Raw genomic sequence first — 15978 nt, 5'->3', positions numbered from 1 at the left:
CCTCCAGGGGTTAATGTAAGGAGCTGGGGTCTATACATTGTATCTAGTGAGGAGCTGGGAGTCTGTTACACTGTATCCTATGAGGACTTGCAGTCTCCATGGGTTAATGTGAGGGGCCGGGGGTCTGTTACATTGTATCTTGTGAGGAGCTGGGGGTCTCTTAAATTGTATCCTGTGAGGAGCTGGGAGTCTGTTACACTGTATCATGTGAGGAGCTGGCGGTCTGTTACATTGTATCTTGTGAGAAGCTTGGAATCTGTTACATTGTCTCCTACGGGACACTATGGAGCTGGATGGCAGCCTCCAAGGGTTAATGTGAGGGGCCGGGGGTCTGTTACATTGTGTCCTGTGAGGAGCTGGGGGTATGTTACATTGTATCCTGTGAGGAGCTGGGGGTTTGTTACATTGTATCCTGTGAGGAGCTGGGAGTCTGTTACATTGTATCCTGTGAGGAGCTGGGGGTCTCTTACATTGTATCCTGTGAGGAGCTGGGAGCCTGTTACACTGTATCTTGTGAGGAGCTGGGAGTCTGTTACATTGTATCTTGTGAGGAGCTGGGGGTCTGTTACACTGTATCCTGTGAGGAGCTGGGGGTCTGTAACACTGTATCCTGTGAGGTGCTGGGAGTCTGTTACACTGTATCCTGTGAGATGCTGGCGGTCTGTTACACTGTATCCTGTGAGGGGCCGGGGGTCTGTTACATTGTATCCTGTGAGGAGCTGGGGGTTTGTTACATTGTATCCTGTGAGGAGCTGGGAGTCTGTTACATTGTATCCTGTGAGGAGCTGGGGGTCTGTTACACTGTATCCTGTGAGGAGCTGGGGGTCTGTTACATTGTATCTTGTGAGGAGCTGGGGGTCTGTTACAATGTATCCTGTGAGGAGCTGGGGGTCTGTTACATTGTATCTTGTGAGGAGCTGGGGGTCTGTTACACTGTATCCTGTGAGGAGCTGGGGGTCTGTTACATTGTATCTTGTGAGGAGCTGGGGGGGGGGGGTCTGTTACATTGTATCCTGTTAGGGGCTGGGGGTCTGTTACACTGTATCCTGTGAGGAGCTGGGAATCTGTTACACTGTATCCTGAGGGACACTATGGAGCTGGATGGCAGCCTCCAGGGGTTAATGTGAGGGGCCGGGGGTCTGTTACATTGTATCCTGTTAGGGGCTGGGGGTCTGTTACATTGTATCCTGTGAGGAGCTGGGAATCTGTTACACTGTCTCCTGAGGGACACTATGGAGCTGGATGGCAGCCTCCAGGGGTTAATGTGAGGGGCCGGGGGTCTGTTACATTGTATCCTGTTAGGGGCTGGGGGTCTGTTACATTGTATCCTGTGAGGAGCTGGGAATCTGTTACACTGTCTCCTGAGGGACACTATGGAGCTGGATGGCAGCCTCCAGGGGTTAATGTGAGGGGCCGGGGGTCTGTTACATTGTATCCTGTTAGGGGCTGGGGGTCTGTTACATTGTATCCTGTGAGGAGCTGGGAATCTGTTACACTGTCTCCTGAGGGACACTATGGAGCTGGATGGCAGCCTCTAGGGGTTAATGTGAGGGGCCGGGGGTCAGTCTCCTCCCATGTAGCCGCCCCCCTGGAGGAGTGGACGGGGGATCCTGTGATCTCAGCCGCTACGTGTGTTTACCGCCGGCCGGAGCCTGTGCGCGCCCCCGCCTCCTGCTGTCGTGCGCGCGCCTGTCACTCTCATGTCACAGGTCCAGTATTACCTGACAGCCGGGGACCCCCGAGGAGCGGGGCGCTGGGGGGCTGCATACCCTCTCCGGGCAGCTGAGGGAGGGGGCACCATGTGGAGACTTCACCCCGAGAGACAGCAGCTGAGGAAAACTTCCTTCCCAGGACCCTGAGAGCACAGTGAGTGACCAGAGAGACAGCCGCAAGAGACAGTCAGCACAGGCAGCAGAGACAGTCACCGCAGGCAGAAGAGACAGTCACAACAGGCAGGAGAGACAGTCACAACAGGCAGGAGAGACAGTCACAGCAGGCAGGAGAGACAGTCAGCACAGGCAGGAGAGACAGGCAGGAGAGACAGTCACCACAGGCAGGAGAGACAGTCACCACAGGCAGGAGAGACAGGCAGGAGAGACAGTCACCACAGGCAGGAGAGACAGTCACCACAGGCAGGAGAGACAGTCACCACAGGCAGGAGAGACAGTCACCACAGGCAGGAGAGACAGTCACCACAGGCAGGAGAGACAGTCACCACAGGCAGGGGAGACAGTCACCACAGGCAGGAGAGACCGTCAGCACAGGCAGGAGAGACAGTCACCACAGGCAGGAGAGACAGGCAGGAGAGACAGTCACCACAGGCAGGAGAGACAGGCAGGACAGACAGTCACCGCAGACAGAAGAGACAGGCAGGAGAGACAGGCAGGAGAGACAGTCACCACAGGCAGGAGAGACAGGCACCACAGGCAGGAGAGACAGGCAGGAGAGAGTCACCGCAGGCAGAAGAGACAGGCAGGAGAGACAGTCACCGCAGGCAGGAGAGACAGTCACCACAGGCAGGAGAGACAGTCACCGCAGGCAGAAGAGACAGGCAGGAGAGACAGGCAGGAGAGACAGTCACCACAGGCAGGAGAGACAGGCAGGAGAGACAGGCACCACAGGCAGGAGAGACAGTGACCACAGGCAGGAGAGACAGGCACGACAGGCACCACAGGCAGGAGAGACAGTCACCACAGGCAGGAGAGACAGGCACGACAGGCACCACAGGCAGGAGAGACAGTGACCACAGGCAGGAGAGACAGTGGCCACAGGCAGGAGAGACAGTCACTAGAGTGGCATGGGACAGTTGGAAGGCAGCATAGACAGTCACTACCAGGTGCCAGAGACATTACATGTAACAGAGTGCAGTCAGGAGAGACCTCAGCAATACAAGAAATAAAGTGAGAGGAGAGTGATAGAGACAGTCTGTAATGTCACAACATGCTGGGTCAGAGACACCACACCTAGAATGAGACGGCTCAAAAAGACCCGAGAGACCACATGTCAACTGAGAGCACTGAGTAAAGAGAGACAGCAAAGAGTAAAAGAGAGAGGAGACAACAAAGAGTAAAAGAGAGCGAGAAGAGACAGCAAAGAGTAGAAGAGAGAGAGAAGAGACAGCAAAGAGTAAAAGAGAGGAGACAACAAAGAGTAAAAGAGAGCGAGAAGAGACAGCAAAGAGTAGAAGAGAGAGAGAAGAGACAGCAAAGAGTAAAAGAGAGGAGACAACAAAGAGTAAAAGAGAGCGAGAAGAGACAGCAAAGAGTAAAAGAGAGGAGACAACAAAGAGTAAAAGAGAGCGAGAAGAGACAGCAAAGAGTAGAAGAGAGAGAGAAGAGACAGCAAAGAGTAAAAGAGAGCGAGAAGAGACAGCAAAGAGTAGAAGAGAGCGAGAAGAGACAGCAAAGAGTAGAAGAGAGCGAGAAGAGACAGCAAAGAGTAGAAGAGAGAGAGAAGAGACAGCAAAGAGTAGAAGAGAGAGAGAAGAGACAGCAAAGAGTAAAAGAGAGCGAGAAGAGACAGCAAAGAGTAGAAGAAAGAGAGAAGAGACAGCAAAGAGTAAAAGAGAGAGAGAAGAGACAGCAAAGAGTAAAAGAGAGAGAGGAGACAGCAAAGAGTAAAAGAGAGAGAAGAGACAGCAAAGAGTAAAAGAGAGAGAGAGAAGAGACAGCAAAGAGTAAAAGAGAGAGCTGAGACAGCAAAGAGTAAAAAAGAGATAGCAGAGACAGCAAAGAGTAGAAGAGAGAGAGAAGAGACAGCAAAGAGTAAAAGAGAGCGAGAAGAGACAGCAAAGAGTAGAAGAAAGAGAGAAGAGACAGCAAAGAGTAAAAGAGAGAGAGAAGAGACAGCAAAGAGTAAAAGAGAGAGAGGAGACAGCAAAGAGTAAAAGAGAGAGAAGAGACAGCAAAGAGTAAAAGAGAGAGAGAGAAGAGACAGCAAAGAGTAAAAGAGAGAGCTGAGACAGCAAAGAGTAAAAAAGAGATAGCAGAGACAGCAAAGAGTAAAAGAGAGAGAGAAGAGACAGCAAAGAGTAAAAGAGAGAAGAGACAGCAAAGAGTAAAAGAGAGAGAGAAGAGACAGCAAAGAGTAAAAGAGAGAGAGAAGAGACAGCAAAGAGTAAAAGAGAGCGAGAAGAGACAGCAAAGAGTAAAAGAGAGAGAGAGGAGACAGCAGAAGAAAAGACTGAGAGGGGGAGAGGGTGAAAGAGCACAGGGAGAGAATGTCAAATATGCACAGGAAAAGAGACAGCAGATAAGGAGAGCAGCGGCGGCAGCAGCAGCAGAGAGACCGTGCAGGAGAGACATCCAGAGAGAGTGCCTGACAAGCTGTTGACTGTCCCTCGGAGGGGCCTCCGCTAGATTTCAATCTGTCACACTTGCTTTTCTTCTGTGGGAACAATGTGTGATTGTTGCGCTCCCTCTCCAGAGCAACATGGGGGGTGGGAGGGGGCAGTCAGCTCTGAAGGTGGCAGATCCTTGTGAGAGGGTCCCTGGGCTGTGTCCTATAGAGAGAGCTGCTCCTGTCCCAGGGATGAGGATCATTGTGCAGGGATTGCGGGGATCACTGGCTGAGAGGGGGAGCTCCCTGCACTGCTGCGACTGGCCCTTTAAGAATCTGGTCAAGCACTTCTAGTGGTGTGAGAGACACACAGAGAGAAAGAGAGTGTCTGTGACAGGGGAGAGAGTGTCTGTGGAAGGCGAGAGAGAGTCTGGGGCGCAGGAGAGAGGCGCAGAGGATTTCACTCCACTCTGGACTCATTTGACAGGTTCCCTGCCAGCAATCAGAGGTGGTATCTGTGACAAAGGGACATTGTGCCGGGGTCAGCATGCTCACCGAGCCAGACGGTCCTCCGGAGTTTGAAAGGTGAGTGCACTCTTGTAGTATGGTGACCAGTGCATGCCAGCCGGGCTCTGTGGACCCAATGATCTGTGCCAGTCCTAGTCCTTATACAGGGAGCAAAATATACTCTGTACATAGTCCTTATACAGGGACACAATATATACTCTGTACATAGTCCTTATACAGGGATCATTATATACTCTGTACATAGTCCTTATACAGGGATCATTATATACTCTGTACATTGTCCTTATACAGGGACACAATATATACTCTGTACATAGTCCTTATACAGGGATCATTATATACTCTGTACATAGCCCTCATACAGGGACACAATATATACTCTGTACATAGTCCTCATACAGGGACACAATATATACTCTATACATTGTCCTTATACAGGGATCATTATATACTCTGTACATTGTCCTTATACAGGGACACAATATATACTCTGTACATAGTCCTTATACAGGGATCATTATATACTCTGTACATTGTCCTTATACAGGGATCATTATATACTCTGTACATAGTCCTTATACAGGGATCATTATATACTCTGTACATAGTCCTTATACAGGGATCATTATATACTCTGTACATAGTCCTTATACAGGGATCATTATATACTCTGTACATAGTCCTTATACAGGGACACAATATATACTCTGTACATAGCCCTCATACAGGGACACAATATATACTCTATACATTGTCCTTATACAGGGATCATTATATACTCTGTACATAGACCTTATACAGGGAGCGATATATACTCTATACATAGTCCTCATACATGGACACTATATATACTCTGTACATAGTCCTCATACAGGGACACAATATATACTCTGTACATTGTCCTTATACAGGGACACAATATATACTCTGTACATAGTCCTCATACAGGGACACAATATATACTCTGTACATTGTCCTTATACAGGGATCATTATATACTCTATACGTAGTCCTTATACAGGGACACAATATATACTGTGTACATAGTCCTCATACAGGGACACAATATATACTCTGTACATTGTCCTTATACAGGGACACAATATATACTCTGTACATAGTCCTTATACAGGGACACAATATATACTCTGTACATAGTCCTCATACAGGGACACAATATATACTCTGTACATTGTCCTCATACAGGGACACAATATATACTCTGTACATTGTCCTTATACAGGGATCATTATATACTCTGTACATTGTCCTTATACAGGGATCATTATATACTCTGTACATAGTCCTTATACAGGGATCATTATATACTCTGTACATAGTCCTTATACAGGGATCATTATATACTCTGTACATTGTCCTTATACAGGGATCATTATATACTCTGTACATAGTCCTTATACAGGGAGCCAGAGCCTGGTCTGTATTTTTGCTCCACGGTTATCCCTTATATACGAGGCAGAGTATTGTAGCCGTTGCTGTTTCTTCCGTGTACTGCTGATCCAGTCCTCATACCGTCACCTATTGATTAATCCTCCTCTATGGTCCCGATCATCGCTTGGACTCTGGATTTGCTGTACGTCTTATATAAGGAGATTGTGTATTCCCCCTTATACTCTGCTCCAGGTCTAGTCCATCGTTTAATCCCTCTATAAGCTCCAGACTTCATCCTTATACAGAGGGTCCACGTATGATCCCCTATACTGTGCTCCACAAGTATAGCTCCTATGGGGGGCTCAGTGCCTGATGTCGTCCTTATACAGAGGGTCCACGTTTGATCCCCTATACTGTGCTCCACAAGTATAACTCCTATGGGGGGCTCATCGCCTGACCCCTCTATAAGCTCCAGACTTCATCCTTATACAGAGGGTCCACGTATGATCCCCCTATAATGTGCTCCACAAGTATAGCTCCTATGGGGGGCTCATCGCCTGACATGGTCCTTATACAGAGGGTCCACGTATGATCCCCCTATAATGTGCTCCACAAGTATAGCTCCTATGGGGGGCTCATCGCCTGACCCCTCTATAAGCTCTAGTCCCTGTGTCTTGTGCTCCGTGTGTAGCCCCCTCATCTGTCCTCCCTGCCGTCCACAGTCCTGACCTCACGCACGTCCCGCTCCACGTTCCCTTCTAGAAAGTGACATCAAGTCCCGGCAGAAAAGTTGTCGTTTATTTGTGTTTTATACAAAGTTGAATTTGTCCTTTGATTATTAGAAGGCGACGGCGACATTCTGGGTATTTCTTATAATTCCACGTGAAGGATGAGCGGTACACCCCGAGGTCTGCTCCTCCTGCAGCAGTCCGCGGCCTCGCTTTATATCTAATAATGTGTGACATACGACAGGCATGTGACCCCGTCCAGCGACCACCGCGCCGCTCTCCTCTCCCTCTTATTCGCTTTTTCTGGCATTTAGGGCCAAATGTGGATTTTTTTTCCCCAAAGCTTCAGAAATAACGGCGGGTCTGCGGGGCGGCCGCTGGGAATTGATTTAGCGTTTAACTCTGGACTGAGCGTCTTATAACAACGTATCAGGAATGTCCCCGAATTGAGATGTTTTCAGGGAACAAAGGTCACTGCCGCCGGCTCCGGGGTCTCGGGGGTTGTGACCAGTTCTTTCTCGCGGTGTAATAAGGATGTGCGCTGATTATCGCCGCCCGTTATTGGGGTGGAAGGGAAATTGGTGCAAAAAAATCATTTACAAAGTTGCAACTTTTTGCTTTGAGTTTGCGCTGCGTTCTGTGGGGTCTCGTCCGGGATGTTCCGGGGGTTTCGCTTCGTTACATTTGGTCGTTTTCTTCTTGTGACTTTGTATGAGACGCCGAGAAATCCTGTTATGTTGTGGGGTTTGCCGGGAGGATCCCTCGTCTGCATTGTGTCAGTGTATATAGGGCTGGAGCTGTACTATATATAGGCACTTGGTATTTCGGGGGGCCGGATATTTGGGGGATTGGATACATTTTATTTGGATATAGGATTTCGGGCATACAGGGGAAGAGACTGGATTGTGGTTGAACATCCTGCAACGGGGTGTTTGATTAGGGATCATATAGATGGGGCTGGAGACATTGTATTAGGGGTCGGGGTATATGGGGAAATATGGATTGTGTCAGGGATAAGAGACGTATTGCAGCAGCGCAGTTTTATTAGGATTTATATTTAGGGTGAGGGGTGTTGTGTTAGAATAGTCTGGGCTAGAAGCTTTTTACTTTGGCGACACTGTGGGGTAGCGTTGGGTCAGGGTACTAGGGTTAGTATGACTGTGGTTAGGGTCGTTGTATTAGGATTGGGGTATTACAGTCTTTAGGGTTAGAACATTCTGGGATAGGGGTTTTCTATTAGATTTAGGACTTATGGGGTTAAAGTCATGGTAATAGAGTCGGGGTGTGTGGGGTTGGGGTGTTAGAGCTTGGATATGTATGAATAGTGACTTTGTATTAGGGTTCAGACTAGATAGAGGCTTCTTATTAGGTTCCGGGTCTTTAGATAAGGACTGTGCAGATTCTTGGGGTTACTCGATAATATATTAGGGTCCGGGTCTTTAGATAAGGACTGTGCAGATTCTTGGGGTTACTCAATACTATATTAGGGTCGGGGTCTTTAGATAAGGACTGTGCAGATTCTTGGGGTTGGCCATTGCCGGTCTTGGCTCGGGGGAGCAGCCGGCACTTTGCTCCCCATTAACACCTCTCTTCCTATCAGAGCAGATGCTTGTCAGATGTTTCTGGTTTCCGCTCTGAATCCAGAGGTTAGTGATGATTTGATGCTGGGCTCCGGCAGCGTGATCACTGCCTGTCCTGTGCTGCTCCCCGTGGCTGCCAGTGTTGACTGTTGTCGTCCTGTGCTGCTCCCCGTGGCTGCCGGTGTTGACTGTTGTCGTCCTGTGCTGCTCCCCGTGGCTGCCGGTGTTGACTGTTGTCGTCCTGTGCTGCTCCCCGTGGCTGCCGGTGTTGACTGTTGTCGTCCTGTGCTGCTCCCCGTGGCTGCCGGTGTTGACTGTTGTCGTCCTGTGCTTCTCCCCGTGGCTGCCGGTGTTGACTGTTGTCGTCCTGTGCTTCTCCCCGTGGCTGCCGGTGTTGACTGTTGTCGTCCTGTGCTGCTCGGCCGATGCTACAGGGAAGAGCGGCCGCACGTTTCTGGGACCGCCGGGCTATGGATTATTATGTGGAGATCCCTCTGCTTGGCTAGCGGTGATGAAGCTCGCGCAGGTCCGTCCCTGGAACAAGTTGCCGGTCCCTGAAAGTTCCCTGTAAGTTTTACCCCTCCACTTACTGTCTGTAGCTTTCTTGCTTGCAGTTGGGTTATTGAGGGCGCAGCGAAATTTAGTGGTAGAAAATGTGGCTTTATAACCCCCTGTGCCAGGCTGCGGGCGAGCGTTCTGCGTCCTTGCTGGCAGCGAGGGGTTAAGTGCTGGCAGTGCGCTCCGTGCGCTTGCAATCAGTGGGATTTTCTGCATGAATGTTGCTCGACTTGGGCATTACATTAGCGGCTGGATGTCCCATATAGAAGAAAATAGCCGCAGGTTACAGGGAGGAATCCGTAAGGAGGAGGAGAGCACTTAGCGCTGTAATGTCGGCCTCGTTCAAACACCCACTGGATTTATTTTGGGGTCATGGCAACAATGGCGTGCTCTTAAATCCTCTGCCCTGTAAGCCAACATTGTGTGCTGTGCCAGGCTCGGTCCTGCGTGGTCACCGCCGCCCGGGCACGCTCATTACCCTCTTCACCTGCTCACCATTTTATCCTGTTCTCCTAAATAATTTTTCCAAGAAATTAAGGGAACTCCTGGCTGCGCTGCTGTAAAGAGCTCAGGAGGGGCGCGGGCACGGCCGCTGGGTACGACCTGAGAGAAAAAGACAAAACTTAGAAAGTGGCGCTTGATTGTGTCCCGGTCCCTGAACCCTGATCAGGGGCGCAGGATGCCCCTCAGGCTTGTGTCCCGGTCCCTGGTCGCTGATCAGGGGCGCAGGATGCCCCTCAGGTTTGTGTCCCGGTCCCTGGGCGCTGTTCGGGGGAGTAGGATGCCCCTCAGGTTTGTGTCCCGGTCCCTGGGCGCTGATCGGGGGCGCAGGATGCCCCTCAGGTTTGTGTCTTCTAGTTCCATATAAATGACCATGTTATTCCCAACCCCACAGCCTCCGACGTTCCTCATGGATTTAGTCTGGATTCTTATCCGATTCCCACAATTAGATGGCGGATAATGATATTGTATGGGGGAGGGGGTGTCGGTCGGCTGTATGATCCTGGGTCTATAATACCCCCCTGTTGTGTGATCCCCTCCCCCGGCGTCTACCCCTATTATGTTGATTTATATATGGGAACGGGATCTGCGGCTGATCTATGGGGAGCGGGAGCTGCGGCTGATCTATGGGGAGCGGGATCTGCGGCTGATCTATGGGGAGCGGGATCTGCGGCTGATCTATGGGGAGCGGGAGCTGCGGCTGATCTATGGGGAGCGGGAGCTGCGGCTGGAGATCTGCGCTCGTGTTGTGCTCGGCTTTTTACACACAGCGATTAAACTACGAGAGACTGTCAAAATCTTGTCAGGATAATGAGCGTGTTCCACGTATGACAGCGCTCCGCGGACTGCGCACTTCATCGTATCGCTCCCATTTCACCACTAATATTCCTCTCCTGCGCTGATTTATAATCCGATGCGACGTCTGATTCTCCGTATTAGTAATAATATTAATAATCTGCACGTCGCCGAACGCAAATAATCCGGGGCGAAGCGAGAAAAATGCCATAACTAGCCGACCGAGGCAGATCCCAGGCTCGCTATAGGAGCTTACAATCTAATGGTGCACCAGATCCACCTCTGAGGGTGAATGGCGCCAACCTGGTAGCGTCCGCTGGTTTTGTGCCGCCACTTTGTTGGTACCAGATGTGTAAATTGTTACTTTGTCTCCCTGTTTGTTGTCGGCGCGGTCTGCGGTGATAAATATTTTGCACGTTGTTTTCGTTTGACAGCGGCCGTTTGCTCCGGTGATTGACGTCTTGGACTAAACTGGTATTTAATCTGGAGACCAGATGTGCGGCGGTGTCAAGGGGTTGTGCAACTACTGTTCCTCCACCTCATCCATTATCTGCCGTCCTCCAGCGGCCGCGGTTACGTACCGGAGCCTTCGTGTCTTGATGACTGCGCAATTGCCAGGACGAGATTTATATAAATAGATCGTTTTACGTTTTATCAGTTTATTCTCTTTCGTTGTCATGACGTTAAATATTTGTATCGCTCTGTATTATTATAGCAGGTCCTCCGCACGGGCCGCTCGGTTTCATACATTGGCCGCCGTTCGGACGCTTTGACCTTTTGTTTTCTCTGTTCCGTGACGTGACGCCTTGACGGATCCTACGCCGATGTTTATCACTAGGTGACGCTCTCGTGTACGCTCAATATTTCCTGCTTTACCCCCAATAACGTTTATATACACGATACCCACAGATCTGGCGCCCGGTATTTTAGCGGAACGGTTTATACTAAGTGACACATTCATTTTGCGCCATTCTCTTCCCACCCTCATCAATGTAAATATAATGACATGAGAAGATACATGAGTTCGTGACGATCCTTCTGCCGGATACGGTGCGGTAACTCCGCACTTGTGTGACTGGCGCCGTTCCCGCCGCGGTGTTCATCCCGTCGCTTGTATTCACTACGAAAGTTCATCTAAAAAACGGAAAATGAAAAAGTCTGACTATTGGGAGGTGGACGACTTCCAGCTTCTCCCATTGAGTCGTCACCTCCCGCCCTCGTATCAATCACGCCATAATTACACTTACAATAACAATTTGCTTTTGTTTGTGGCTAATGGCGGCGCTGACTCCGGATTGCGTGACGGTTTCTCAGCGTACGTTTTGTGTACACAGGTCCCTGGCGGAGTTCTATTCTATTGTTTCTGCTATCGGTGATTTGTCACAAAGTTACTGGAGTGAAGTTTTGATCGGAGGGGAGGGGGGGGGGGGGGCAGCGTACATTGTGTCGTTATTTGGGGATGTGCGCGCTCCCGCGCCGCTGGAACATTTGTAACCTCCGCGCCGCATGTCACTGCCGCTCTTCTTCTATGGGGTCTGGAGCGGAGACACGTGCGCTTAGTGTTTGACTTAATGATTGGGGGGGGGGGGGTATCCCGGGTGTATCCCCCCCTCCCCGTCATGTTCAGTTAACCTCTTAACCGCCGAAGTGTAAAGTGTTGTCCCCCCCTCCCCCGATCAGGCCTGGATTGCGTTTGCCGCTGAGCATCGTTAACAATTGATGCGCCGTCTCGTCCTCAGCGCTTCGGGGGATTTGTAAGGGTATGTGCACACACACTAATTACGTCCGTAATTTACGGACGTATAATGGGCCGCAAGTACCGGACCGAACACAGTGCAGGGAGCCGGCCTCCTAGCATCATAGTTATGTACGATGCTAGGAGTCCCTGCCTCTCCGTGGAACTACTGTCCCGTACTGAAAACATGATTACAGTACGGGACAGTTGTCCTGCAGCGAGGCAGGGACTCCTAGCGTCGTACATAACTATGATGCTAGGTGCCCGGCTCCCTGCAGTGTGTTCGGTCCGGGACTTGCGGCCGAAATACGTCCGTCAATTACGGACGTAATTAGTGTGTGTGCACATACCCTAATAAGTGACATGGCGAGGCGTCCTCTTTTGCGCGGCGTTGTCGTGGTGTATTTGCGGGTATTTATTGCGCATTATTAGAGGCTTTTCCTGGACGTGGTTTGCGGAGGTTTCTGTGCGCTCCGCCTTTGGGATTTTATTCTCTCCGATACTTTAATTAAGGGAATAATTGTCCGGAATATAAAGCGTCCCGGCCGCTCCTCGTCGCACGGAGGGAAGCGCTTTAACGCCGCCGGACGCTGTTCCATGTTGTTTAGCTTCGTTCTTCGGAGATGCGTCTAGACCGGCGGTGCGGAGAAGGGGGGTCCCTCTTATGTGTTCAGAGCCGGGGTCACCCCATTACTTTTGAAATCTTTTTTTCCATTAACCCCTTTGCGGCCGCGCTGCCCCTCCCTGCCGGGAATCTCACGTGTTACAATGTAGTCAGTGTCTTCATGACTCGGTCTGGACTCTACAGACTGTTCCTTTATAGAACTTCATGAAGTGACCCCATTGATGAGTCCGGGAGGCTAAATATAGACGGGATTATTATACACAAGACTCATATAGGGACTATTCCGACACTTTATAGATGTGTTATAATAGAGAGGACAGTGGATCCTGCAAATATTCACACTGAGCGTCACATGTGGAGTATTATATCATCCTGAGCGTCACGTGTGGAGTATTATATCATCCCGAGCGTCACGTGTGGAGTATTATATCATCCCGAGCGTCACATGTGGAGTATTATATCATCCCGAGCGTTACATTGTATCACATGTGGAGTATTATATCATACTGAGCGTTACATTGTGTCACATGTGGAGTATTATATCATCCCGAGCGTCACATGTGGAGTATTATATCATACTGCGCGTTACACTGTATCACGTGTGGAGTATTATATCATACTGAGCGTTACACTGTATCACGAGTGGAGTATTATATCATCCCGAGCGTCACATGTAGAGTATTATATCATCCCGAGCGTCACATGTGGAGTATTATATCATCCCGAGCGTCACATGTGGAGTATTATATCATCCCGAGCGTCACATGTGGAGTATTATATCATTCCGAGCGTCACATGTAGAGTATTATATCATCCCGAGCGTCACATGTGGAGTATTATATCATCCCGAGCGTCACATGTGGAGTATTATATCATTCCGAGCATCACATGTGGAGTATTATATCATCCTGAGCGTCACGTGTGGAGTATTATATCATCCTGAGCGTCACGTGTGGAGTATTATATCATCCCGAGCGTCACGTGTGGAGTATTATATCATCCCGAGCGTCACGTGTGGAGTATTATATCATTCCGAGCGTCACATGTGGAGTATTATAAAATACTGAGCGTCACATGTGGAGTATTATATCATACTGAGCGTTACATTGTATCACGTGTGGAGTATTATATCATACTGAGCGTTACATTGTATCACATGTGGAGTATTATATCATACTGAGCGTTACATTGTATCACGTGTGGAGTATTATATCATACTGAGCGTTACATTGTATCACGTGTGGAGTATTATATCATACTGAGCGTTACATTGTATCACGTGTGGAGTATTATATCATACTGAGCGTTACATTGTATCACGTGTGGAGTATTATATCATCCCGAGCGTCACGTGTGGAGTATTATATCATCCTGAGCGTCACATGTGGAGTATTATATCATCCTGAGCGTCACATGTGGAGTATTATATCATCCTGAGCATCACATGTGGAGTATTATATCATACTGAGCGTCACATGTAGAGTATTATATCATCCCGAGCGTCACATGTGGAGTATTATATCATCCCGAGCGTCACGTGTGGAGTATTATATCATACTGAGCGTTACATTGTGTCACATGTGGAGTATTATATCATACTGAGCGTTACATTGTGTCACATGTGGAGTATTATATCATACTGAGCGTTACATTGTGTCACACGTGGAGTATTATATCATACTGAGCGTTACATTGTGTCACACGTGGAGTATTATATCATCCTGAGCGTTACATTGTGTCACACGTGGAGTATTATATCATACTGAGCGTTACATTGTATCACGTGTGGAGTATTATATCATACTGAGCGTCACATTGTATCACGTGTGGAGTATTATATCATACTGAGCGTCACATTGTATCACGTGTGGAGTATTATATCATACTGAGCGTCACATTGTATCACATGTGGAGTATTATATCATACTGAGCGTCACATTGTATCACGTGTGGAGTATTATATCATACTGAGCGTTACATTGTGTCACGTGTGGAGTATTATATCATACTGAGCGTTACACTGTATCACGTGTGGAGTATTATATCATACTGAGCGTTACATTGTATCACGTGTGGAGTATTATATCATACTGAGCGTCACATTGTGTCACGTGTGGAGTATTATATCATACTGAGCGTTACACTGTATCACGTGTGGAGTATTATATCATACTGAGCGTTACATTGTATCACGTGTGGAGTATTATATCATACTGAGCGTTACATTGTATTACGTGTGGAGTATTATATCATACTGAGCGTTACATTGTGTCACATGTGGAGTATTATATCATACTGAGCGTTACATTGTATCACTTGTGGAGTATTATATCATACTGAGCGTTACATTGTATCACGTGTGGAGTATTATATCATACTGAGCGTTACATTGTATCATGTGTGGAGTATTATATCATACTGAGCGTTACATTGTATCACGTGTGGAGTATTATATCATACTGAGCGTTACATTGTATCACGTGTGGAGTATTATATCATACTGAGCGTTACACTGTATCACGTGTGGAGTATTATATCATACTGAGCGTTACATTGTATCACGTGTGGAGTATTATATCATACTGAGCGTTACATTGTATCACATGTGGAGTATTATATCATACTGAGCTTTACATTGTATCACGTGTGGAGTATTATATCATACTGAGCGTTACATTGTGTCACATGTGGAGTATTCTATCATACTGAGCGTTACATTGTATCACATGTGGAGTATTATATCATACTGAGCGTTACATTGTATCACGTGTGGAGTATTATATCATACTGAGCGTTACATTGTATCACGTGTGGAGTATTATATCATACTGAGCGATACATTGTATCACGTGTGGAGTATTATATCATACTGAGCGTTACATTGTATCACGTGTGGAGTATTATATCATACTGAGCGTTACATTGTATCACGTGTGGAGTATTATATCATACTGAGCGTTACATTGTGTCACATGTGGAGTATTATATCATACTGAGCGTTATATTGTATCACGTGTGGAGTATTATATCATACTGAGCGTTACATTGTGTCACGTGTGGAGTATTATATCATACTGAGCGTTACATTGTGTCACGTGTGGGGTATTATATCATACTGAGCGTCACATTGTATCACATGTGGAGTATTATATCATCCTGAGCGTTACGTGTGGAGTATTATATCATACTGAGCGTTACATTGTGTCACGTGTGGAGTATTATATCATACTGAGCGTTACATTGTGTCACGTGTGGGGT

General features: G+C 48.2%; 1 protein-coding gene across 1 annotated transcript in view; it reads left to right on the top strand.

The window, feature by feature from the left end:
- Nucleotides 1-2487: 2487 nt before the first annotated feature.
- Nucleotides 2488-15978, top strand: part of SOX5 (SRY-box transcription factor 5) — a 343282-nt gene continuing 329791 nt past the window's right edge. Inside the window, exons 1-2 of the mRNA XM_075855646.1 lie at nucleotides 2488-2854; nucleotides 4766-4863. Of these exons, the coding sequence (XP_075711761.1) occupies nucleotides 2798-2854; nucleotides 4766-4863 (155 nt within the window). The 5' untranslated portion in view covers nucleotides 2488-2797. The remainder of the gene's footprint in view (nucleotides 2855-4765; nucleotides 4864-15978) is intronic.

The sequence above is a fragment of the Rhinoderma darwinii genome, chromosome 3 (assembly GCF_050947455.1).
Source record: "Rhinoderma darwinii isolate aRhiDar2 chromosome 3, aRhiDar2.hap1, whole genome shotgun sequence".
Classification (NCBI taxonomy): domain Eukaryota; kingdom Metazoa; phylum Chordata; class Amphibia; order Anura; family Rhinodermatidae; genus Rhinoderma; species Rhinoderma darwinii.
This window is presented reverse-complemented; position numbering and strand designations above follow the sequence as displayed.